At 35.7% G+C, this 27,351-nt stretch overlaps 1 protein-coding gene across 2 annotated transcripts in view; it reads left to right on the top strand.

Moving 5' to 3' along the window:
• The window catches only part of LOC126473168 (ABC transporter G family member 23-like), a 490,841-nt gene that overhangs the window by 437,541 nt on the left and 25,949 nt on the right, over positions 1-27,351 (top strand). For both annotated transcript variants that reach the window (XM_050100049.1, XM_050100048.1), the window contains exons 10-16: positions 4,688-4,783; positions 5,031-5,137; positions 10,528-10,762; positions 15,708-15,885; positions 24,982-25,097; positions 26,880-26,950; positions 27,112-27,200. In XM_050100049.1, the coding sequence (XP_049956006.1) occupies positions 4,688-4,783; positions 5,031-5,137; positions 10,528-10,762; positions 15,708-15,885; positions 24,982-25,097; positions 26,880-26,950; positions 27,112-27,200 (892 nt within the window). The remainder of the gene's footprint in view (positions 1-4,687; positions 4,784-5,030; positions 5,138-10,527; positions 10,763-15,707; positions 15,886-24,981; positions 25,098-26,879; positions 26,951-27,111; positions 27,201-27,351) is intronic.

Below are 27,351 nucleotides of genomic sequence, written 5' to 3'. Positions count from 1 at the left end.
CAAAAAAGAATAGTGAGAATTATGGCTGGAATAAAAAGGAACAAACCATGTAGACCATTATTTAAAAGGATGGGGATTCTTCCCCTTCCATGTATTTTCCTATTTGAAAGTGCAATGTTTATAAAGAAATATACAATAACAAATCCTAGTATCCTCCCCAAAAATGAAAATGTTCATCATCATAATACAAGACAGAAAACTGACTTTCATGTACTCCATACAAAAACCAGTTTGTGCCAAAAAGGAACATTACACCATGGAAAAATTATCTACAATAAATTGCCAAGAGAAATTAAAGTAATGACAGATGTAAAAAAATTTAAAGCAGCATTAAAAGAATATCTGTTGACACATTGCTTTTATAGTGTGGAAGAGTTCCTCCAAAATCCTCGAGAGTCTAAGTGATGATTATGCAAATACTGTAACCATTAATATTGGCCTATAAATACATTCAAATGTAATTCTCAAGTTTATAATGGGGTTCAAGTATAAGTTGTATAGCGACTTGCCCAGTATATGAAGCAAAATTCTGTGAATGTAATTCTCTAGTGTACATGTCAGTTCATAGTGTAGAAGAGTTCCTCAAAAATCCTTAGAGCTTAAGTGAGGATCATGCAAATACTTTAATCGTTAATATTGGCTTATACATGTATTCAGTTGTAAACTTCAAGTTTCTAATGTGGTTTAATTATAACTTACACATTGACTTGCCCAGTATATGAAGTGCTGTAAAATTTTGTGAACATAATTTTCTAGTTTCTAAAGTGTTTTAATTATAAGATATACTTTGACCTGTCCAATATCTGATGTGCTGTACTGTACATGTAAGATTTACTGGACCAATAAATACAATACAATACAATACAATATTTCAGCCTCAGGTCAGACAAAGCATAGCATTATTGGTTTCCAGTTCCTAGCAAGTCATCATCAGGTGATCTGTCTAAAAAGAGAGAAAAATTTGGACATTTCTTTCATACTGGATATTTAGTGGACACTTGTGGTCACCTGTGACCAGTTTGCCACTCACTGATCGTTGCTACTGGCATTTAATCCATATCTAGTGTATGTCTAGTTTACCTACACTAGTAGTTCCATAATTTTTTACTAGTTTCCACTCCGAGAAAAGAATTTCTCAGAGCCAGTTTGTATTGTGAATATTTTAATCTTGTATTTGTGATTGAAAAGTTACCAACTTTTTACTATTACTGAGTTATCAGTAGCCTTCAGTTCTAACAATCAGAGCATAATACGTTTATACTCTGAGTGCCTCTCTTGGTCTGTTCTTTGCACTTTGACAAGTTACTGTGATTCTTCTCCAAATACCTGCACTTGTGCATTGAAGATAATTTACTTAAGAATTTAGTTTACTATTATTCCCCTTTTTCTTCCTTTTTAAACTGATCCTTTGATGTGACTTGCGAAGAAGTCAAAACTGGTAATGATACCAGTACCATGTGTGTGGTCAAAGACTGAAACATACAATTTTAAAAAATTGCTTAAGTTGTTCACTTAAAGCACTATTATTAATTTCACTCTCTCGCAGTGATTTGTTTATTAGATCCACAGACAAAATACACTGTATGGATCAGGTAAAATTGTATTATGTGCTCTGCTAAGTATACAGTGTATACTAACCACCATTTAAAAAATATTACTGTGTACAATATTATTTCAGGACTACATCATAGTAATTTAAAATTTGTTTACATTGTTTATGCTACATTTACTTGTATATCTAATCGCATCTCTTTTTGTTACAATACTGCATTGCAGTTTCTGTTAAGCTGTAGTGCATATAAAAATCATATATACTATGGTAACTGTTTCCCACTATAAATGTTTTGAGAGGTTTTTGAAAATATTATTGTTTACCTCTCAAACTTAAAGAGAGTTTTTCTACAGATTTTGGTCCTGCTTATGATGACACTGATTTGTATGTCTTGGTGTTGTGTATGATTTCATGGAAGAGGCTCTATTTACTTGTTTCATGGCTGTGTTGTCTTATCTTCAGTATCAGAAGTATATTTGTATTTTGCCCAGCATAGGAGTCCATAGATGTGTATCCCAGATAGTGTTAATATCTTAAGAGCTTTTAAATGCTGGCCTATGTGATTCTCTACATTTATTCCGTATTGATCTTTTTTTTTTTTTTTTTAATTTGAGTGCTCTGTAATTATTTATTTTGGAGGTACATCCCCACAAAATTATGCTGTAACTTAATGTCAAATGGATTAGTGCACAGTAGACCTATATTGGTTTCATAATATTTGTGTCTTTTTGGTAGATGAGTTTCTGCAGCACATTTAGATTTAAGCTCAGTTTTCCAGTTATTTAATATAAGTGCCTACCCTAATCTACATTTTCATCACTTTTTGTTCAAGGAATTTTGTGTATTTCGAGTTCTGTGCTTTGTACTCACTTATACAAATATTGATATCTTCATTGTGTTGTTGTTCTAGTTTGAAATTTAAGCAATACATTGTGTCATAATCATATTGACCTTATTCCTGGTGACTGGTCACATAGGCCTACACTGTTGTATACCACATACTCACTATCAGAGGTGGCTGATGAGAGTTGCAGAATGCAAGAAATAGAGAGAGGTGAGGGAGAAAGAATCACATAACCATTATTAAATGCTTTACGGTCTCTGCAAATTTTAGCTAGGCCTTCCAGACAAAACTATGTTTTGTGTGTATCTACAAAAGGAACTGCTTAAATGTTATACATATCTGTGCTTGAAATCACCCTACTTATTGAAAAATTAGCTCTGATAAGCATGGTGTTATTTGCTAGTTGATGTTGGCAGAGATCATAAGTTACTTAGTTTCATTTAATTTCTATTGATTAAGCTATTCCCATTAACCACCTCACCTAGATTAGATGATGACACACCTAGTACAAGGGCTTCCTGGGAGACTTGTCTGTCTACATGTGATTGAGATCTAATCTTCTCATAATTTGTTTTCCTAAAAGGGAATATTTCCTCCGCAGTCTGACATGACATCCGAAGTTATTCTCCACTGCATGGCAAGAAATACAATTGAGCAAAGCAATTCCATTAGTCAATGAAGAAGTGTTTTGTTATTTTACGAATTTGCTACTGTTTGTCCAACTTATAAACTGTTAACTTATGTCCATTCTTTCAAAAGAAGAACACATTGGCTTATAAAGTAACTTATCTTGGTTTTGACAATCTCCCAGAGATTTCAGCAGCAAATGGAGAGTAGTACATCTTCAAAAATGTAATACATTTTCCTGTGGTTCCTGAAGATAGCAAGAACTGATTTATCTGCTAAAAAGGTCATGTTATGTTCCCTCTGAAGGCTATCAACCAACACCCCTTATGTTTCTTTTTCCCCCTAGTCCACTCTGTGGACCATAGAGACACTGGCATGTAGTCTCTGCAACAACAGTTTTTCATAAAAATCCTTGTGGTTTGCCTGTCTCATACTGAAAGGAGCTCCAGAGACTATGCCTTGGTGTATGAATCTGTGAGTAAGCAGGAAGTCTTCCATGCAAATCTTTAAGTGTTCATTCTTTCCCAGGTGACTTTTATTACAGTTTTCATTCTGGTGTTGATAACTTGGGATAATCCCAGAACGTTTGTTTAATTTAACTGCCACACCCTACACAGGGTACATTAACTGGTGGTGAGCTGTCATCTTCTAGTAAAGGAAGCTGCTTTGAAAGAAGTCTGAATTCAACCAAAATGATGGTACTCCTGTCTAAGTAATTCATTCAGTGATGCACCTTCTTTGTCTCTCATTCAACACGCAAATATTCAAGCTGTTATAGTGGTTGATTATGCATAAGAAGGTTAGATAGATGGAAAAAGGAAGGGGAGCAATAGTTTGCTAACCAGAAGGAGATCAGTAACAAAAAATTGTGGAAGATTGAAGAGGTTCCAGATACAGAGAATTTTTTTGACAGTATCACAGTCATAACATTCCTGTATATTAAGATCAGCAATAAATTTAGAAGGTAGTAATATACTTATCAAGAGATGAAATAATGATATTCTATCAGACCTAGAACTTAATGCATTTCATCCACTGTGCTAGAGTTCTAATTCATTTGCAAAACTTAAAACAAAACATGAGAAATCCCAAGGTACTGGTTATGTTCCACAGTTTCAAATGCTTTTTGCACCAATTTGTTTAATTTTGATTCATCAATTTCCGTAAGACCATTTGATTTAGTTATATAACAAGAAATTATTGTTGACAGATGAGAAATTTCCTTTGAAGCCAACATATTTCTACTTCTTTTTTTGTTAGTCAATTTAAATTATACATTATTGTTGCAAACATCCTATAGTGCAAATAACTTTTAAGACACAGACATCTCTATCACCCTTGCACAGTAAAGCACTTTTCAGATGTTCTTATTTTCTGGCACACCTCAAGGAATATGAATTTGAAGCAAGTAATGTTTATCCTGTAACTTTCTGTAATTCTAGTACAATGTTTTAAATTCTGTAAACATAAAGGTTTCAAAATATTGCAGTACACTACTTGAATTACATAAATTGTTGAAATAGTAACAATAATATTTTGTAAAGCAATACTAATAACACAAATGTTGTACAGCAGACACACATATGTTGTTGGAAATATTCTTTACTATTATGCATCTTCCAGTAAGCAAAATTTGTTAAATAATTTTACATTTTATTTATCAGGAAAATGATGTAAATGACACAACCAGCATTGACACTTATAATATCGATGGCTCCAAGGAAACATTGGCATTAGGCAGTACAACTGAACTTTTACAAGTAAGTATAAATATAATATATTACATTTTGTCATGGATGAAATGAAACGTTTTTGTCATTATATTAATTTTATAACAAAAAATTTATCATGTATTTCAAGCCTATCAAGAAGATTTATCTTATACATTATATCTCAGATATTCATTCCTCAAAATTGTATATTTTTCCTTACAACTGTGAAAATCTTTGTTTCTTGAGTTGCCATCTTTCGGTCTCTTACTTACCATCTTATCAACATCTGTTTCAGGAACCAGTCAAGAACAAGAAGCCTCCTGCTAAGGCATTGCGTTCATCAATTTTGAGAATGAAGGCTCTCATATATAAGAATCTCTTACTTGTTCTTAGAAATCCTGGGTAAGGTGCATACATTACATATATCTGATAAGCTACCATCAGCATGAAAGAATTTTGCAGCTAGTGTGTGTAGTGTGTAAGGAAAGAAAATATTTTGCTGGAACTTCCTGGCAGATTAAAATTTCTAGAAGAGTACTTGAACTGGAACTTTGCCTTTTGCAGACAATGCTCTTACTGGCAGAAGTGTAGCTGTGAGGGTGAGCTGCAAGTAGTGCCAGGGGAGCTCTGTTGGTAGGATCACTGCCTATAAAAGGCAATGTTCTGGGTCTGAGTCTAGCCGAGCAAACACTTTTAATCCTTCAGGATGTTGGCAAACACAACACACTACACTGATTAGTGAGAAATTCATTCTGGAAAGACTTTATTATTATTGTTATTATTGCTGTAAATATTAATATTATATTCAGTGAAAATATACGGTTTCTGAAAACATAATGTAATTGGATGGATAAAATTAGACTCACCAAATGGCATTAGGAGAAGACAAATATAAAAGTTATTACAGTTTGCAAGCTTTTGGAGCCAGGACCCTCTTTTCTGGCAGAGTTGATGGGGAAGGAAGAGGGGTGAAGGAAAATGACGTAAGGTTTAGGAAAAGGGATGGAGTTTGAAAAAGTCACTCAGAACCCCAGGTCAAGGGAGACTTATGTGACAGGATGAGAGGGGAAGACTAAATGTTGGGGACTGCACTGGACAATATTTGAAAACCTGAGAGCTTAAAGCAAGAATATGGATAATATGCAGAACATAGATTACTGCTGAAATATCATACACAAGTTAATAAGAGCAAAAAGTGAAGAGCGTCGTATACAGTAGAGTTAGGAGGGAGACAGTGAAAAATAGACAGGTCAGAAAATGAAAGACAATGTTGTAGCACAGCTTTACACCTGTGGAGTTCTGAGATACTGCTGTCTGGGGGAAGAATCAAGAGGGCACGTGTGGTGAAACAGGCACTGAGGTCACAAATATCATATTGTAAAGCAAGCTCTACATTAGGATATTCTGTGGTGCCAGTATACACACTCTGCCCATGCCCATTCATCCTAACTGATAACTTCATGGTAGTCTTGCAGATGTAAAAGGGCAAACAGTGTTTACTTAACAGCTGGTATATGACATTTATCATTTCACAGATGGATCTCCTTTTGATAGTATATGTTTTTCCAGTTACAGGGCTGGAGGGTGCTTGGGGCAAGTCTTGCAGCAGGGCTGGTCACAGTGGTAGGAGCCATAGGGTAGGGAGATGGGCGCACACTGAGTATAGGGTTTGACAAGGATATTATGGAGATTGGGAGAAAGACAAAAAGCTATTCTAGGTGCTGTGGGCAAAATCTCAGACAGAATGGACTTCATTTCAGGACATGGATTTAGGAAGTCTTGGTCCTGAATGTATTAGTCAGCTACTTCAACAAGGCTATGGCTTCCTAAAATCATGCCCTGAAATGAGATCCACTCTGTCTGAGATTTTGCCCTCTACATCTAAAACAGCTTCTCATTGCCTTCCCAATCTCTGCAATATCCTTGTTAGACCCTACACTCCTTCTGCACCCATCTCCTTATCCTATGGCTCCCACCCCTGTGTCCATCCACACTGCAAGACTTACCCTATATGCCCTCCCGTCACTACCTATACCAGTCCTGTAACTGGCAAAACATATACTACCTAAGGGAGAGTACCTACGAAACAACATGTGTCATGCACTAGCTTTTATGTAAACACTGTTTGGGCTTCTCCTTTGGCATGACTGTCACGAAGTCACCACTTGCACAGCATGCTCTACAACATAACAGTCGTGACCTCTGTACCCATTTCGCATAGGCCATCTGAATTCTTCACCCAGACAATTGTTTCTCAGAACACCACAGGTAGGAACTGGCATTACAACATGTCCTTGGTTCTTGTCACCTACCTGTAAAAATTTATGTTAATTTATTTGGTTAAAGCATTTATTCATGGTAACTATTTCTTTCTTAACTCCCATTTAGTTTTCTACACACGCACACACACACACACACACACACACACACACACACACACACACACACACACACACACACACACACACACAAATGCGGTTCACACACACATGACCATAGTCTTTGACAGCTGAAGCCAGACTATGAGCCTGTTTCAACATGTATGATATTTCTTACATATTACCTTATCTTCCACCTTTAAGCTCTCAGGTTTTCAAATCTCATTCAGTGCAGTCCACAACAACTAGCCTTTTCTTCTCATCCCATCTAGTAAGTCTTCCCTGACATGGGGTGCTGGGTGACTTTTCTGAACTCTAGCCCTCTTTCTAAACCTCACCATTCCTTTTCCTTCACCCCTCTTCCTTCCTCTTCAACCCTTCTGGCAAAAGAAGGAGTCACTGGCACTGAAAGATTGCAAACTGTAATACCTTTTACATATGTGTTCTCCCACCAGTACATGGTGAGTAGATTTTTTTATCTATCCAATTACATTATTATTATACTTGTCATTTTTAACAGTACTGCAGCAGTAATATATTGGTAAAAAAGATTTATGCAGTTTCTTACTTCATAAAACAAATTGATTAATTCCATTTTCCTCATGCATAGAAGCAGTTTTACCATTGTAACAGAACTGGCTAGTAATCACTAACAATCTGTACCAAATGAGTGAAATTAAACTCAGAATTTGGAAACATAAAATATGCAGTATCACATGGCCTGATACTGGGTCCACTCCCATTTCTCATCTACATAAAATGTTTGACTACTTAAGTAACTAAATCAAACAATGGAAAATCAGGATGGACTTCATAGTATGATTAACTAAATCATTCATTCATTCATTTTGTTCCTGTTCTACAGTATATCCCAGAAATTTGGCTAACTTTGAGGAGTTCCCGGTTAGGTCATTCAATGACACTACAGAGTGTTGAAGTTACTGGCAGTGGCATGTGCCATTAGGCCACCCCTTTGGCAGCAAGTATGATTTTGTATGCTGTTGAACAGTAGGCAAAATGTCTCAAAATGTTGTTTGTTATATCAGTGATTGTCATAATCACCAGTTGATAAGATGGAGCTAGATAGTGCATAGACAGACCTTATCTCCCATGAATTCAATGTTCTGTTGCCTTGGTGGCACTGGTTCTTATCCTCAATATGTTCCTTAAGACACCCTCTAAAACACCTTGAAATTTATTACAACATTTCTGGGGCACCCTGTATATGGACATAGTGTTAACTGGAATTTACTTTTCTGCTATTACCAGAAATATCCATTAATGGCTGTATAGTAACTGAAACACTGTATGTTCATTCCTTGGAGATCAGTTGAATAAAAAGCTAAACTCAAGTCAAATTAATCAAGAAATTTATTTTAGCAATTACAAATATCCATCATAGTCCTAACCTGAAAATATGTTCCCTACTTTATTCTGCGCAATTGTACATTCCATTGTCTCATGGATTTATCTTCTGGAACAAAGCAGCAATGTTATGCAAGAGTAACTAAGTGTAAAGTGAATAACCACACATTTTGCGGATATCAGTTGAAATACGTATGATTTTGTATACTCATTGCACAGGATGTTAACTCTTTAATGGTGGCTCTTTGTACTGAGTGTTCACCTTTATTTCTTCCATTGGTAATAACAAAAAGTCTGTTTAAATGAATTGTGATTTACACTGGCACAATTCAAGGCCAACAGTTTTCATGTAAATTTTGCCTCTTTGTCTAAGATTCAAAGTGTAGTTTTTTTTATTTCTGTTTGGAAGTTTTTAAGATGTTACAAGCAAGCATAAAGCAACAAATTGGAAATATCTGTAAATTCAAAATAAAATCAAGCACTATTCTTATTATGATTATTTCTGAAAATCTGAGCTTTTAACAATGTGCACCATAGCCTTCATCAGGGAAATGATTGATTATTAAAGAGGTAATAGAATAACACAAATGTAAATCACGTAGTAACGGCCAGTGCAACCAGAGATTATCCTGGTACCAACAATTAAATGGCACTCACTGTGTCTTTCTTTTCATCACAATGTGTAATATGGGGTCACACTTCTGTGCAGTCCCTGGTTTCAAGTACCTGTTTCCATACAATGCAGAATGCATCATCTGCATCTCCATTAAAGTTGTTAGTATATATCCTAATTTCCACAGTTTCTTTGATGACTGACCATTAGTGGTTGGAAGCATGGTCTAGAATCTGTGTCTGCTCAAACAAGATCTTGTGTTTATTTGTAAGACTGTGTTCATCAGCAGCAGATTTTCCTAGATTTCTGTACTTGATGTGCTGCTTAAGTTCAATATAATGCTGGGAAACACTGAATTGACTGTCTCACATAGCCACTTCCACATTCACATGGAATATTGTAAACACCTAGGACTGTGATTCTGATACTGCTTTGACAATTGATGTTGATGAAAGCAATGGTGGATATTGTCAAATTCTTGGTTTTTAATAGAATATTAACATAACATGTGTGGCAAGAAAAATTTAATACAACAGACTCATCACAAAGGAGTTAGTTCTTATAACTTTTATTTTATTAGTTAGCTATTGTAAACATTAAATGGTTTTCTGCATTCAAAGTTTTAATGTGCCTACAGACAGTGTTACAAGTAACATTCTTCTCTATAAACAAAACCTATTCTTAAAGCTTGTTATAGTCATGTAATATTAAACAGCTTCTTGTTACAACCAAGATTTTTTAGAATTTGTATTTCAAACAGTAAACAGAACTTTTGTGGTATCTAAGTATTAATATGGTGAACCAAATCAGCTACAAACAGTTGCTTCTCTTTATTAATGTATGTCTTAATTCATTCCACATGATTGTTAAATCTACTTCATGATAGGACCTATAGAACACAGTGAATTAATGAAAGATTACATTCTCATCACCTTGTCCAGCACATCCTCAAGGTAAATAATAGAACTGAAAGACATTGTTTGTATGTCTCAGTCTGAATCTGAGAGTAATTTGTTGTTAGATAAATCATATGAGACAATAGAGTGCTCATCATAGATATCACACAAAACATTGAACAAACCAATGCAGTGTAACTCACATAGCACTAATTTAGGGAAAAGCCAAAACTATTCTGTTTCCAGCAGTTTAATACCAACAGGAGGAAAACAGTGTTGTTTCCCCCCTCCCTATCCCTTACATGACATGGAGGTTGCTACTGCAGTTGTGTTTAAATAATGTTATATAAAGAAAAGAATGGTCATACATTTAATGAGTAGAAGTATTCACTGCTTAAATCATATTTTAGTATAACATGATGTAATACCCATAAAGAACAAGAGAAGAGACACATGAAGGTAACATGGAGGCTAGAACTGGATTTAAAAACTGGCTTTCATGGTATAAATTCGGAGTTAATTGGATTATCTTTTTTTCAGGTGGGTGCTGTTTATTGTGGTATTTCCAGTCTTGCAGATTTCACTCTTCTTCTTAGCTGTGGGGAGAGATCCAAAAGGTTTAACAGTGGTTGTAGTGAATGAGGAACTTGGTAATTTAACGAGCTGTGAAAAAATGGAACCTTGGACAGCTCATATGAATGATGATTATATTTGTGAATTATCTCATATCAGCTGTCTGTTTGTACAGAGAATTGACGACACTCTTGCAACAAAAGTAAGTCCTAAGTTAATCTAAAAATAATTGTTAACTCTGTAGTTATACTGTTGTAATTACTATAGTAACAACAAACAGGTCTAACAATGACAAATAATCCACACCTATTTGACACACATGGGTATGCTGTCTGCTCTGGAAAATGGAAAATGTTAATGTTCTCTCTGCATATAAATTTTCACCTTATCTCTGTTTGTTCTACCTGTTTCAAATCAGTCACATGGAGAAACACACATTTGTTAAGTAGTAATAAAGGTGATCCTGCTAATTATCATAAGACATTAGTAATTTGATTTTGCAGCAGCATCAGTTATGAAAATTGTCAGTATGATTTGAAAGAATTGCAAACCAACATTATATTTGCCTTAGTTCTTATTCAGATACAAGCATAGAATAAATACTTTCTAGTATTTCTGTAAGCCACACTGACCAATGAATATCGTATAATTTCTTAGCACTTTGAACATTCTGAAAATTATCTAAACAGTGAATATAAAGAACATGTAGAATAATTATTCCACAGATACCAACTTGCAAAGTATTAAGTGAAAAATCTATGATATACTACAGTCACCTATGTGCCGCTATCAAAGGAACCATAAAGGCTAAAATTACACAATTAAAACATACGCAGAGGCATTTAAGCACTCATTATTCCTGCACTTAATATGAGAACAGAGCAGAAAGAAACTCTTAACATGCAGCATAATGCTAAGTACCCTCCACTATGCCCATCACAGTAGTTTGCAAGGTATGTGCATAGAAATGAGCATAAATTTACATTGCATAAGTTACCATAAAAACAATTATTAGTTGGACAGACAATATATGATTCCTTCTCAATACAGACATATGAAATTTGATTAACACAAAATTTCTGGTACAAGTGATGTATATTGAAAGTACTGTGGCAAATTGTTGTACATACAGTTTTATCCTTTGGTAGGACATATTCTTGAAGCTTTCAATCCTGTTTATTCTTGGAATGTGAATAGCTTGTCTAATTCTAGTATTATGGTTGTAAACAGAGCTGTATATAGTATATGCTTTAATGTGTTTTCTAACAACATGCTGCTTTGGAAATGTAACTAAAAGGAAGAAGTCAGGATGCGAAGAATCTTAAACAGATTAGCACTTGTGTGTGTGTGTGTGTGTGTGTGTGTGTGTGTGTGTGTGTGTGTGTGTGTGTGTGTGTGTGTTACTTATAATCTGAGGATTTGTTCCCAAAACAAAAATGCCATAGCTTAGCATTAAATGAATGTGTGAAAAATATGACGTTCAGAGGCAGGTATTGCTACATGTTGGGATTAAAATTCTAATATCAAAGCATTCTGACAAAATTCCTACTATCTTGCTGGTATATTCATCCCACTTTAACTGATAATCAATGTCATGCCAAGAAATTTATTTTTGGTACACATTCTATTTCTTTCTTCTCTGTCGTGTTGTCTCATGTAAGTTTCTGGGTAACTTAACTTAGGCTGTTTGGAAAACATCATTACTTTCATTAAAAAGCATGCTGGCATCAGCATTAATATAAGAAGATGTATCTAAATCCTGTGACACATTACTTGAATAGAAGAGATATTTTTCTTAAAGTGGACACCCTGTGAACTGAATTAGATGCAGACACAAGAAGGCTTGTGAGAGAAACATGTAATTAAAACCTTGATTGGCACTGTAGTTCATGTACTATCTGAATATAGTTTTTATTTACAAGTTTTGAGCATTTGATTCCTCTTTTATGTGTGAATAGTTGGTTTAAGCACCATCAAAGAAGATTATACCCATGGAAAGTTCCAGGTGATATTGCTAGACATCAAATAGACTTTGTTATAACCAATAAGAGATTCAGAAACTGAATGAAGCTGGGAAAAGCCTTTCCATGTGCAGATGCTGATGTAGATTATAATTTTTTCACAACAGATATTAGGACAAGATTAAAGCATATCAAACGGCATCAGATGATGAAATGGGATGTTGATAAATGGAAAAATGAGAACTTTGAGAAAGAGTACGGTCACTATGTTGAAAATAAAATTAGAAGGCATAAGGGGAAGTGCAGAAGCCACTGAAAAGTGTAATACCATTATACACACAATGTTGGAAGGATTTAAGATAGAAATTGGAGAAGTGAACAGACCAAAAATTAAAAAAGAGTGGATAACAAGAAGTGTTTTGGATGAATGCAGCAAAAGAAAAAATGATAACTTGGCAGAAGGCAGTACGTAAAACTGAGCAATGAACTATGAAAGTTAAGGCTACAGAGGATTGGCTGTGGAAACAGTGTGGGGAAAGAGAAGAATTGGAAAAAAGGAAAATTGGAAGAAATGTATAAAACAGTGACATTCTTAACAAGCAGAGAAGTAAGGAAAATTTGCAAACAAGGAGTGTTTAATAAACATGGGAAGAAGACAGTATGTACAGAAGAGAAGAAGGAAGTGTGTATGGATCATATGGAATACTTACACGGTGCAAAGGCTGTGAGCTTTTGGAAGACAAGGGGGAACAAAATGAAGAAGACCAAGGTCCTAAGATAACAAAAAGGGAATTGGAGAAAGCAGTTCAGGAGGTCCAGGAAAAGAATACCATCTGAGGCAATGAAAGTCTTAGGTCCATATTCAATAGCCAGACTGACTGACTGATAGTAAACAGAATTTATGACACAGGAATTTTGCCTCAAAATTTTCTTAAGACCATTCTAACACCTTTACTTAAAAAGTGTAATGATGAGAGCAATGCTAAGGAGAATTGAAAATAAAACTGAGGAAAATACTAGGTAGGACTAGTATGGATTCAGAAAGGGTAAAGCAACAAGGGATGCTATAGGTTCCAGAATGGAATTCTCACTCAGCAGCGCTGATATGAAACTTCCTGGCAGATTAAAACTGTGTGCCAGACTGAGACAAACTCAGGACCTTTGCCTTAAGCAGGCAACTGCTCTACCAACTGAGCTACCCAAGAAAGACTCACAACCCATCCCCACAGCTTTACTTCTGCCAGTAACTTATCTCCTACCTTCCAAACTTCATAGAAGTTCCTGTGAAATTTGTGAGACTAGCACTTCTAGAAGAAAGGATATTGCAGAGACATGGCTTAGCCACATCCTGGGGGAAATTTCCAGAATGAAATTTTCACTGTACACCATAGTATGCACTGATATGAAACTTCCTGTCAAATTAAAATTGTGTGCCGAAACCAAGACTTGAACTCGGGACCTTTGCCTTGGAAGGTAGGAGATGAGGTACTGGTGGAAGTAAAGCTATGAGGATGGGTTGTGTGTCATGCTTGGGTAGCTCAGTTAGTGGAGTACTTGTCTCCAAAGGCAAAGATCCTGAGTTCAAGTCTCAGTCCAGCACATTGTTTTAATATGGCAGGAAGTTTCATGCTGTAGGTTGCATGAGGATGATTGGAGAAAGAATGACAGAAATGAACAAGGAGGTGTACATTTGTTTTATCAACTGGGAGAAGACTTTTGATAAGAGTCAACTGGAGTACACTGCTGGGAATTTCAAAAGATTTGGGAATATACTGGAAAAATAAAAGGTTAATAAAGGAAATGTATACAAGACAAAAAAGTGACAGAAGAGCTGAGCATTGAAGGGGTTATAAGGCATGAGTGTTCACTGTCACTGAAGTTCTTGAGCATATGTGGAGAAGAATTTACAGGTAAGATCACAGAGGTTGCAAGAGACACTGTAAATGAAGGAGAGAGTACAAAGACCATACAGTGTGCAGTTGATCAAGCTGTGCTTGTGGAATGATAAGAGGAGCTACAGAAGATGTTGAAGAGTATTGCAAGAAGGGGAAAGGAGTATGGAATGAAGATAAACATAGAAAAGGAATAAGTGATGAGAGTAGGGAAGAGGTAACATATTCCTAGATAAAAATAGAACAAGTAAAATCCTTCCTGTGCCTAGAATGTTTAATGACTGGGAATACAAACTGTTTATAAGAAATAAGAAGCAGGATATACATGAAAAAAAACAGCATTTGAAAAAGTGAAGCAGTTACTAACATGTAGAAGAATTCCAGTGGAGCTGAGGAAAAGATCTGCTAACTGTTATGACTGGTGTGTAATGTTATACAACAGTGAATAATTGACAGTTAAAAAGGAGAAGAAATATATTTAGAAAGTTTTGAAATGTGCTGTGGATAAGAATGCTTAAGGTGAAATGGACTGACAGACTTAAGAATCAAGAAATAATGAAGAAAATAGGAGATGAAAGAAGATTATTGGAAGTAATCAGAAAGGGGAAAAACCTTGGGTGGGACATACAATGCACAGGGATTGTCTGCAACAAAGAATTGTGAGGGAAAAGAGGAAGGGATGATGGGAAGAGGTAGTAAGAGAAATGGAATGATGGATGACATTAGAAGAGGACAAACATACAAACAAATGAAGAAGATTCTCAGAACAGGACAAGACAGAGAGCCTACAGTTGAAACCTGTCATAAGATAGATACACTAAAGAAGAAAGAAGATAACAGTCAGGGATGTCTATATTTTACAAACTAATGTATCTATTTTAATTTCATGCAAATAAACATTACTCTCATTACATTGGCTTACAATATTCTAATTCTGTGCCATTTATTTCTCACAATAAACATCTTTATCCCCCCCCCCCCAAGTTGTGTGATCTTGGATATCCATTATTTATTACTTTCTCTTCAGCTGACACTATTAGCACTGCTGTTCTATCAACAGGGTCTGCTGACATTCTTTTCCTTCAGTAACTAATTAAAAGAAATGAAGCAAAATGTTTCAAATAGTGGCACGTCAAACCCAATGGTTCCTTACTTTTTTCAAACTGGTATTTGTTGTATCACATTATGATTTGTGTAATTTGCACGTAATACTTTGACTATACTGAAAATTTGTATGAATCAAATTGGTTCATTACAAATAATAATTAACTGTTTTTGGTCTTTTGACATACAGAAATATTACCGGGACCTTGACAGTGCTTTGCAGCTAGTGAGAGATGGGTCAGCTATTGCAGTGTTATATTTTTCCCCAACTTTCAGCAAAGACTTGGAAACAAGGCAGTATGTGGGAAGATCAGCATCAGATGAGATTCTCAACAGCAGTTCAGTGGCTGTCTACATGGACATGTCTGGTAATTCACATAACATTCAAGATCTTATTCTCGAACCATTCTACTTCTATAGTATATCATAGATGCAAAAAGTGTGGTCCTAAATCATAAAGAGTTAAGTAATTCAAGAAAAATTAAGTGATTTTCATTTCCATTCTTGATAATCTGTTTACAGCTCACTGCACTTTTCTTACCTAGAGTCACAGTCTGTTATTTCCTAAAGTAGTTTTGTTCCTTAATGACTTCTCTAGTTTTACTGCAATACAATACTACAAAGATATCATCTAAAAGCTTTTATTTAGAGATAATTGTTTACTGTGCTGAATATTCATGATTGGTTGGAACTGTGTGCCACAATAACTCAGATCTAGATTACTCTTTTCCAACAGCAATGTTCTTTTAATTCAGCTATCATGATATTCTAGTTTGGAGTGGTAAGAGATAGATAATAATAATAATAATAATCCACCAAACATAACAGACATGGAACACTTCTGGAGCAACATATGGTCAAACCCGGTACAACATAACAGACATGGACGGTGGACACAAGCAGAAACAGACACATACAAGATGATACCACAAATGCCTGAAGTGATAATTTTGCAACATGAAGTCACCCGGTACGCACAATTGGAAAGCCCCTGGGAAAGATAAAATAGCAAATTTCTGGCTGAAGAAGTTCACCTCAACACATTCACATCTAACTAAATTATTTAACAGTTACATTGCAGACCCCTACACATTCCCTGATACACTCACACATGGAATAACTTATCTGAAACCTAAAGATCAAGCAGACACAGCAAACCCAGCTAAATATCACCCCATAACATGCCTACCAACAATATACAAAATATTAACTTCAGTCATTACACAGAAATTAATGACACATACAACACAGAACAAAATTATAAATGAAGAACAAAAAGGCTGTTGCAAAGGAGCATGAGGATGTAAAGAGCAACTGATAATAGATGCAGAGGTGACATATCAAGCTAAAACAAAACAAAGGTCGCCACACTACGCATACATTGATTACCAAAAAGCTTTTGATAGTGTCCACTCATGGTTACTACAGATATTGGAAATATACAAAGTAGATCCTAAATTAATACAGTTCCTAAACATAGTAATGAAAAATTGGAAAACCACACTTAATATCCAAACAAATTCAAATAATATCACATCACAGCCAATACAGTTTAAGTGTGGAATATACCAAGGAGACTCGTTAAGTCCTTTCTGGTTCTGCCTTGCTCTGAACCCACTAACCAACATGTTAAACAATACAAATTATGGATACAATATTACTGGAACATACCAACACAAAATCACACATTTGCTATACATGGATGATCTAAAACTACTGGCAGCAACAAATCAACAACTCAACCAATTACTAAAGATACCAGAAGTATTCAGCAATGATATAAATATGGCTTTTGGAACAGACAAATGTATGAAAAATAGCATAGTCAAGGGAAAACACACTAAACAAGAAGATTACATATTGGATAACCACAGCGACTGCATAGAAGCAATGGAAAAAACAGATGCCTATAAATATCTAGGATACAGAAAAAAATAGGAATATATAATATAAATATTAAAGAAGAACTAAAAGAAAAATGTAGACAAGAACTAACAAAAATACTGAAAACAGAATTGACAGGAAGAAACAAGACAAAAGCTATAAATACTTATGCTATACCAATATTGACCTACTCATTTGGAGTAGTGAAATGGAGTAACACAGACCTAGAAGCACTCAATACACTTACACAATCACAATGCCACAAAAATAGAATACATCACATACGTTCAGCAACAGAAAGATTCACATTAAGCAGAAAGGAAGGAGGAAGGGGATTTATCGACATAAAAAACCTACATTATGGACAGGTGGACAATTTAAGAAAATTCTTTATAGATCGAGCAGAAACTAGCAAAATACACAAAGCAATCACTCATATAAATACATCAGCTACACCACTGCAATTTCATAACCACTTCTACAACCCTTTAGATCACATAACATCAACAGATACGAAGAAAGTAAATTGGAAAAAGAAAACACTACATGGCAAGCACCCATATCATCTAACACAACCACACATCGATCAAAACGCATCCAACACATGGCTAAGAAAAGGCAATACATACAGTGAGACGGAAGGATTCATGATTGCAATACAGGATCAAACAATAAACACCAGATATTACAGCAAGCATATTATTAAAGATCCCAATACCACAACAGATAAATGCATACTTTGCAAACAACAAATAGAAACAGTAGACCACATCACAAGCAGATGTACAATACAAGCAAATACAGAATACCCCAGAAGACATGACAATGTAGCAAAAATAATACATCAACAACTTGCCATACAACATAAACTAATAAAACAACACGTTCCCACATACAAGTATGCACCACAAAATGTACTGGAGAATGATGAATACAAATTATACTGGAACAGAGCCATTATAACAAATAAAACAACACCACATAACAAACCTGACATCATACTCACCAATAAAAAGAAGAAATTAACACAACTAATCGAAATATCTATACCCAATACAACAAATATACAGAAGAAAACAGGAGAAAAAATTGAAAAATACATCCAACTGGCTGAGGAAGTCAAGGACATGTGGCATCAGGATAAAGTTGACATTATACCAATTATACTATCAACTACAGGAGGCATGCCACACAATATCCACCAGTACATCAACACAATGCAGCTACATCCAAACGTATATATACAACTACAGAAATCTGTAATTATTGATACATTTTAAATTACCCGAAAGTTCCTAAATGCAATATAACATATACTGTACAGTTAAAAGGAAGTCATGCTTGATCAAGGTCTGCGTCACTTTCCATTTTTAACCAGACATAACGTCTGAGAAAGGAAAGAAATAATAATAATAATCTTATTGTCATTCAGCTGATTACAGCAATAGACAAAGTCAAGAGCATATATTTCTACATAAACTACTGTATCAATGTAAATTGGTTTACATAAAATAGGTACACGTTAGAATACAGAATTTTCATCTTTAAAAAATTCATCAGTGGTGTAAAACAGATTGTTCACTAGTAGCTTGTATAATTTAGCTTCAAAAATATTTACAGGCAGTTCTTTAAAGTCTGCACTTAGTCTATTAAACATCCTTAGTCCAAGAACTAGGTAGGAGTTCTGCGACTTTGATAATCTAAGATATGGCATGTCTACAGATGTTCTGGTTCTAATATTATGGCTATGTACAATAAAACATTGTAGATGAATAAGTTTACTACTGTAAGGCACTGAAATTTAATAAACAGAGGTTTACAATGTTCTGTTTTATCAGAATCCATTATTATTCTTATTACTTTCTTCTGTAAAAGTAAAATGTCATTTACATGACAGATACTACCCCACAGTAAGATTTCATAAGAGATTATGCTTTGGAAGAAGGCAAAATATGGTGATCTCACATAGTCATTGGGAACATGTCTTTTTAAATTTCTAATTAGGCAAATAGTTCTTGAAAGCCTAGCCAATATATTTTTAATGTGTGATTCCCATGTCAATTTATTGTCAATAGTAACACTAAAAATTAACAGTTTATAATTCTTGATGATTAGGAATCTTTTTGAGGCTAAATTAAAGTGTCTGGGTTTTGTTTTCATTTAGTAAGAAGCCATTAGCTTTGAACCATAATGAGAACTGAGCAAGGGTATTTTCGGGGAGTGTTTTTTTACTGTACCTAGATCAGAGCTTTTATGTAGAAAAGTTGTGTCATCAGCATACAATATTGTGTGAGAATTTATGAATAAGGGCAGATCATTAATCATTAGTATAAACACTAAAGGTCCAAGCACCGACCCTTGAGGCACTCTGTACCTGACATTAACCAAATTTGATTTCTCCCTACCAATGCACACAACTTGTTGACGGTTCTCTAGAAAAGACTTGAACATATTCATACTGTTATGATGACAGATGTCAGTTGTGAGTGGGACTGGAAAGTAAACATGATTACTCAGTTGGTAAATCACTGCTCATGATTTGTAGTTGTTTGAATGTAAGCCCTAGTCTAACATTCAGTTTCAGCCTATCATGAATACAGAATTTGTTTTTCATGTACCAGTAAAATTAGAGTTACTGGTAGCAATTTTTTGCTAGTAACACAGAAAATTTTCCACATTTGGAATGATAATATAAGAAAAAGGATTGCAGAGAAAAACTTGGTTTATTCATAGATGTTTGAATTAAGCATCACGGTTACCCACTCCTAAATTCTGGGGTTGAATCGATGAGAAATTCAAAGCATGACAGCATAATGTTGGGATGTGACCATAACAGTTACATGCTCCTCTTCTAAAAAAAATACTGACCAATAATTCCATCTCTGTAAACTGCATAAAACACAGTCAGATTAGTAGAGTGCAGTAGCCTTTTGTGCAGAATTTTGGGGTTATAATCTAACCATTACAGGAATGTCAGTTGTTTAGACAACCATTTAAGTTACTACACAAAAGCACAGCATCTTCTGGGACATCTTGCAGGGTATTCTCATGTGACTGCTGACAGCATACAAAACCTGCTGATTTAAATTCTTGGACATCACACACTCTCCCAAGGAAGCTCAACAGTTGGTGCATGCTTCCTTGCAAAATATTTTGTGGACTGCAAAACAGAATTTCTTATAGCTTCAGTATTCCCAGTGTGAGCACTTGTAGGTTGGCAAGAAAATTTTTTTTTTCTCCAGTGTTGAATTCCTTTTTCAGAAATTCTTGACCTACTGCAAGAAAATCTTCTTATCAGGTACATTTTCACCATGCAGAATAGCAATACTTATGCGAGAGCTCTGTTCATTGTAATCAGCGAATTGATGCTTTTTAAAAACATTTCAACTGTGTACATGTGATGAGCTCCTGAAAAAACATAATAATGACTGAATTATTTAATAGGATAGATAAAAAAATCTACTCACCAAGCAATAGCGGAACACAACATAAAAGCCATTTGTAATTGGCAAGCTTTCAGAGCAAGTGGCTCCTCTTTCAGGCAGAATGGTTGAAGGGGAAGGAAGAAGGGTGAAGGAAGACTGGAGATGACTAGGAAAAGGCGCAGATTTTCGGAAAGTCACCTAGAACTGTGAGTCAGGGGTGACTTATTGTGCGGGATGAGAAGGAAAGAGTCTTTCCTTCTCGTCCCATATTGTGTCTCCCCTGACCAGTCCTTTTCTTTCCTTCACCCCTCTTCCTTCCCCTTCAACCCTTCTGCCTGAATTAGGGCCCACTGGCTCCGAAAGCTTACCAAATACAACCATCTTTTATGTGTGTGTTCTGCTGCTGCTTAGTGAGTAGATTTTTTATCCATCCTATTAAATAATTTCATCAATAATTGATTGTTTCCATTGTTATAATAATGACTGAACACGACAGGAGAATGGTGAGTCAATGTGCCAAACACCACTTTCCTGAATCTTCCAATTCCCCTCCCCTTTCCAACCCACTAATGGCAAGAGAGTGGAGAATGAAAATGATGCCAGACACCACTTTCCTCACCCCTCCACCCCCCCACCCCCCCTCCCCCCGTCCCTTCCCACTGACAAAGCTACAGATGATCAAAATCTGGGAGGTTTGTTGGTTGGTACTGGGTTTTATTTACAATAATTGTATTGTCAGTTGTGTCATTGTCACACATTAACATAGAGTAATTCAACTCATTACATAGTATTTAGTTTAAAAACTGTTTTCAATACAATTTTGTATTTCTTAATAAGCAAGTTTATTGCTGCAACACTTTTTGTTTTATCCACATTTTAAATGTGTGACGCTTTTTGAATCAGCCTATATGCCATCTTCAGTGACACTATTTTGTTGCCCTGTTTAAGTTCAACATATTTTGAACCTACAACTCCATTGTGAGGACTACTTTGACATTTTTTGAGCTCTGCATCTGATTCAGCACATCACCTATCTGTAGATGAACAACACTGTTGCCACTTTTGCAAGTAATAGTAAATTGTGATATGAAGGTTCCATTTTAAGTTAACAGACAGATTGACAATTACTAAATGATCCTGAATCATAAATATACATTGATTCGCACGCGCACATGCTTGTGTGTGTGTGTGCTATAATTTTATAGTTTTTATTGTAATGAACAGTTGTAGATACAAATCTTAACTCATAATATTTCTGAACGAATGTGGCTTGTTGTGCAGGTTATATCTAAATGTTTGGTGGAAATTACACTGTCTTGCAACTCTGAAATCACTGTTACAGTATAAGTCCATTCCAATTTCATAAAGGCACTGACCCACTGCTTGCTAAACAGTCTCCACTGTCTTTTAGTATTGGTCTTGCTTCTGTTTCTTAACAGAACCAAAAGGATGGTAGCAGAGGGTACTAAGCTGGGACTGGAGGGGGATATAGAAGAGTTTCCCACCCAAATGCCCTGATCTTCTTCACAGTGAAACAGACAGTGTGAGTATGTGCATTAACCTGTTCCCATGATGGAGCTTCAAAAGTGTCAGGATATAGAAGGCAGCATTTACGGTTTGTCCTGATTGAAGAAAATCTATCAGAATTTTTCGTTCATACAATGTAGGTTTTCACGGCCGCTATTGCCTTCATTCAAAACTTCCAGGCTGATAGGCCATTATCGATGTAGAAAACTATCCCCTGATGTTTCACCTACAGCTGCGGGAGACACTCTCTGAGGTATAAAGAGGTGAACTGCTTTACCTCAGAGGATGTCCCTCGCAGTTGGAGACGAAATGTCAGGAGAGAGTTTTATACATTGACCATGGCCTATCAGCTCGGAAGTTTTAAGTGAAGAATTTTTTTTTGTTGCATTCTGTGGAGGCAGTTCGAAGGTCACCACTACAAGGCTTGTCATGGATACTCATGCTTTCATCTTTAAAATGTTTCACACATCTCCTAACCTTGCTGGAGTCCATGCAGGTACCCCCACTGGCACATTGAAGTCGAAGGTGAACTGAGTAGCACATTTTCCCTCCATAATAAGGAATTCTATAACAGCATGTGGTTGAAATGAAACTTTGAAGTCTGCCATTTTGTAATTATTGCCTGTGATAGATGCCAATGGCTTCACAATAAGGCAACATGTTGTGTAAAGTCTGTAGATTACACACTTGCAGTCATTTTTGTTACATTGTTGGAATTAGAATTTTAATGATAGGTTGCTCACACCTTTCAGTATGTCCCTCGTACTTTGCTGTGTTTAGCTTGTGTAAAAACAATGGTTGTAACAGGGTAGTGTTAATTTACTATTAATACAGAGTGCAGAATTAGTTATTAAATGGTACTCTCCACGATTAATGTACATTTTAACTCATTCTGTATCCTTGAATGTTCTCTTCTGTGAGGGGTCTATAGAACACGAGTAGTGAACTGATTAGTTAATAACACTAACTTTATTTATGGGTTATCGCTAGAATCATTCATGGTGGATTTGGTCTCACATTCAGTGCTCAACTTGTAAGATCTGCAGTAATAACCTACTCTAATCAAATATAATAAAATGTACATTTACAATACTTTTCTACAATATTATTTATTACTTGCCATAGACCACAGTGTGTACTCTTCTTTTCCTTTATCACTTGCAAGATGGAATATCAGAAGATCAAGGGTAGAAAACAGATAATGGAGGGAGTAAAAGTAATCAATCACTGTATACGTTTTATATCTAAAAACAAAGATGATGAGACTTACCAAACAAAAGCGCTGGCAGGTCGATAGACACACAAACAAACACAAACATACACACAAAATTCTAGCTTTTGCAACCAACGGTTGCTTCGTCAGGAAAGAGGGAAGGAGAGGGAAAGACAAAAGGATGTGGGTTTTAAGGGAGAGGGTAAGGAGTCATTCCAATCCCGGGAGCGGAAAGACTTACCTTAGGGGGAAAAAAAGGACGGGTATACACTCGCGCACACACACACATATCCATCCGCACATACACAGACACAAGCAGACATTTGTAAAGGCAAAGAGTTTGGGCAGAGATGTCAGTCGAGGCGGAAGTAAAGAGGCAAAGATGTTGTTGAAAGACAGGTGAGGTATGAGCGGCGGCAACTTGAAATTAGCGGAGGTTGAGGCCTGGCAGATAATGAGAAGAGAGGATATACTGAAGGACAAGTTCCCATCTCCGGAGTTCTGACTTGCCCTTCAGTATATCCTCTCTTCTCGTTATCCGCCAGGCCTCAACCTCTGCTAATTTCAAGTTGCCGCCGCTCATACCTCACCTGTCTTTCAACAACATCTTTGCCTCTTTACTTCCGCCTCGACTGACATCTCTGCCCAAACTCTTTGCCTTTACAAATGTCTGCTTGTGTCTGTGTATGTGCGGATGGATATGTGTGTGTGTGCAAGTGTATACCCGTCCTTTTTTCCCCCTAAGGTAAGTCTTTCCGCTCCCGGGATTGGAATGACTCCTTACCCTCTCCCTTAAAACCCACATCCTTTTGTCTTTCCCTCTCCTTCCCTCTTTCCTGACGAAGCAACCGTTGGCTGTGAAAGCTAGAATTTTGTGTGTATGTTTGTGTGTCTATCGACCTGCCAGCACTTCTGTTTGGTAAGTCTCATCATCTTTGTTTTTAGATATATTTTTCCCACATGGAATGTTTCCCTCTATTATATTCACTGTATATGTTTTGATATATCAACTGACACATAAGCTAGATTAAAATGATAGCTAAGATTTAGGACAATGCCCTTCATCAGAACTAACTGATATACATGTGCATACACACATCCAGCAATGGTGTATTCATAATTTTTGACAATGTTTAACTTGTTTGCAACAGCCAAGAGACTAATAACTACGAGAAAAAGTACCACCACAGCTATATCTTGAGAATGACTTTATTGTCTCACACAACTAGTTGCAGTGGCACATAACTACCATCCTCAGCCCCACCACTGCCAAAAGTGGTGCATTTATTGTGGAGCCCTTGTTACTAGCACATGTGGGCTAGCTTTTCTCAGGAGCCTCTACTCGACACCATGTTGTCTCCAATCTGCTATTGGAATTACACACTGATACAACTAATCTTTCTTTTGTTTTTCAGATCGGATAAAAGGTGTTCACTTTCAAGGAGAGCTCTATTCTGTTTATCAAGAAGTTGCCAAAGATATTGCTGGTAGATGTGAAATCAGTTACAGACATGTTACGCTGCCCATGCATGTAAGCACCATTACTCACTTGATTGATAAAGTCATATGCATAATTTGTTAGAGTACTTCTAGCAAATATAAGCTCACTTTACACTGAAAAATTCTTTGTAATGTATGTGATCAGTATTGTTTAGCAATTTGTCATATTTTGTAGACCTAGTATAGAATTATTCTCTAGCAGTTATAACTTACTTCACAGTTCTGAAACAAGTATAACATGTAAAATGAAAGAAATGGTTTCCAATGGAAATTTCTGTTAAATTATTATAACTTATTTCATTATTATAACTTATTTCTAGAAAAAAAGTGTGGTCTACTATGTAAAATGAAAGAAGTAGATTCAGATGGGAATTCCTGTTAAATTCTAAGACTTGATAACAGAGCAGTAGTCCAGAAAATACTAGAGTAATTGCATAACAATTCAGATTTTATTCTCAATCTTTGGGCAGAACTTCCTTTATAAATATAAAAGATAATCTGTTTTTAACTTTGCTTTTAGTTACAGAATATTACCAGAAAACAGTACTTTAGTTTGTTATGATATTTCTTCAGACATGGGTAAAATATTATTGTGCAACTGTGACTTGTTTGCCTGTTAGAGTTATTCTAACCAGCATTTAACATTACTCTCCACTGCATCACAACTAGCAGCTGAGATCATATAATTTGCTTTAATATAATAATTGTTTGGTTTCAAAACAGTATTGAAAAATCGTGTATAGGAGATGATGTTGAGGAAATGACACATTACATGTAGGATTTGTCCTTGTAATAGTTGAGACCCTTATGTGTTTGGTAATTATAATGCTTTGTATTCCAATAGAATGATTTATCCCCTCATTACAAATCTGACATATGCTGTTTATCTCAGAATGGTGGGCTGGTATATAGGGTGTCCCAAGAGGATTGGTCAATATTCTGGGACATGAAAAAACAATGATTTGAAGAAAAAAGCTTCAAATATGCCCTATTCCAAATCCTTTCCAAGATATAAAACATTGTTATTTATTTGACTGTAGGCTTCCCTGGCATACACTGCTGACGAAGGTTTCTCAGGTCACCAGCAAGGTGGTAGCATTGATATATTGTGACATTTCAGGAAGTATCATACTACCCATCTTCTGGTGAAGTAGATGGGTGGTATGACACTTCCCAAAATGGTACATTATATCAATGCTACCACCCGGTTGGGGACCTGAGACACCTCCATCATTGTTATTTATTTGATGTATATTTCAGTATATTGTCAAGTTTACACTGTACCACAGTTAGTTAACATTACAACATGCATTTTATAAAGTATCAATTGAAAAACACATATTTTTAACACATTCACATCCAAGCATAACTGTTGCACAGTTCACAACAAATGTTCACATATCCTGCTGCCAACTTCATTACATTTATGCACTCTTGGAAAAATGTGCTGCCTGTCTGTTGTGTCTCTGTACATTTCCTAATGAGTGCAGCAGCATCCACAACATGATTAAGCAGTTCATCTAGCATACTCACCTTTTATTTGTACACCTCAGACTTTACCCAACACCATAAACAAAAATCTAATTTTGTAAGGTCTGGTGATCTTGGTTCTCAGTAAATTGTACTACCACTATCAATCTAGCGATTAAGGTAAGACAAGTACTGTTGCACCACTAGCACAAAAACAAATATATATTAAATGTGTTATATCTCGAAAACATTCATCACTGTCTGCACAGTTGGCACCTCTTGCAAAAACATATTAATTTATGTTTACTGAGATTGCCTTTCATTCTTATCTTTCCATTTCCAGTTCAACAAGCCTGTACATGGTTCCAAAGATCTAACATATGCAGGATATCTTGCTCCTGGGATTATGTACTCGTAAGTACTGAAACAAATCATGATAGTAACTCATTTGTTAGAAATTTAAATGACAGTATGAGATGGTTATCTGAAGATTGTTTTAAACCAATTACTATTTGTTCTTGTGATTTTTGGGACCCTTATATGTTTATTAAATATAATGCTTTGTATTCCGTTAGGATGATTTATTTCCTTGCTACAATTCTGACGTGCACTGTCCTCATCGCAGAACAGATAGAAGGAGTCTGGGATCGAAACCTGGTGTCAGGTAACGTTTTTCTAATATATTTGTAATTTTAATTTACAATAGTTTTGTGCACTATCACTATGTTGTTAATCATCTTTACTGTTAGAACCAGGCAGTTGTTGTGAGTTGTACAAAATTATGTTTGTACAAGAATGTTGTAAAAATTGGTTAT

Source organism: Schistocerca serialis, chromosome 4, assembly GCF_023864345.2.
Source record: "Schistocerca serialis cubense isolate TAMUIC-IGC-003099 chromosome 4, iqSchSeri2.2, whole genome shotgun sequence".
In the NCBI taxonomy this organism is placed as follows: domain Eukaryota; kingdom Metazoa; phylum Arthropoda; class Insecta; order Orthoptera; family Acrididae; genus Schistocerca; species Schistocerca serialis.
Note: the sequence above shows the minus strand (reverse complement) of the source record. Positions and strands in the feature narration are given on the sequence as shown.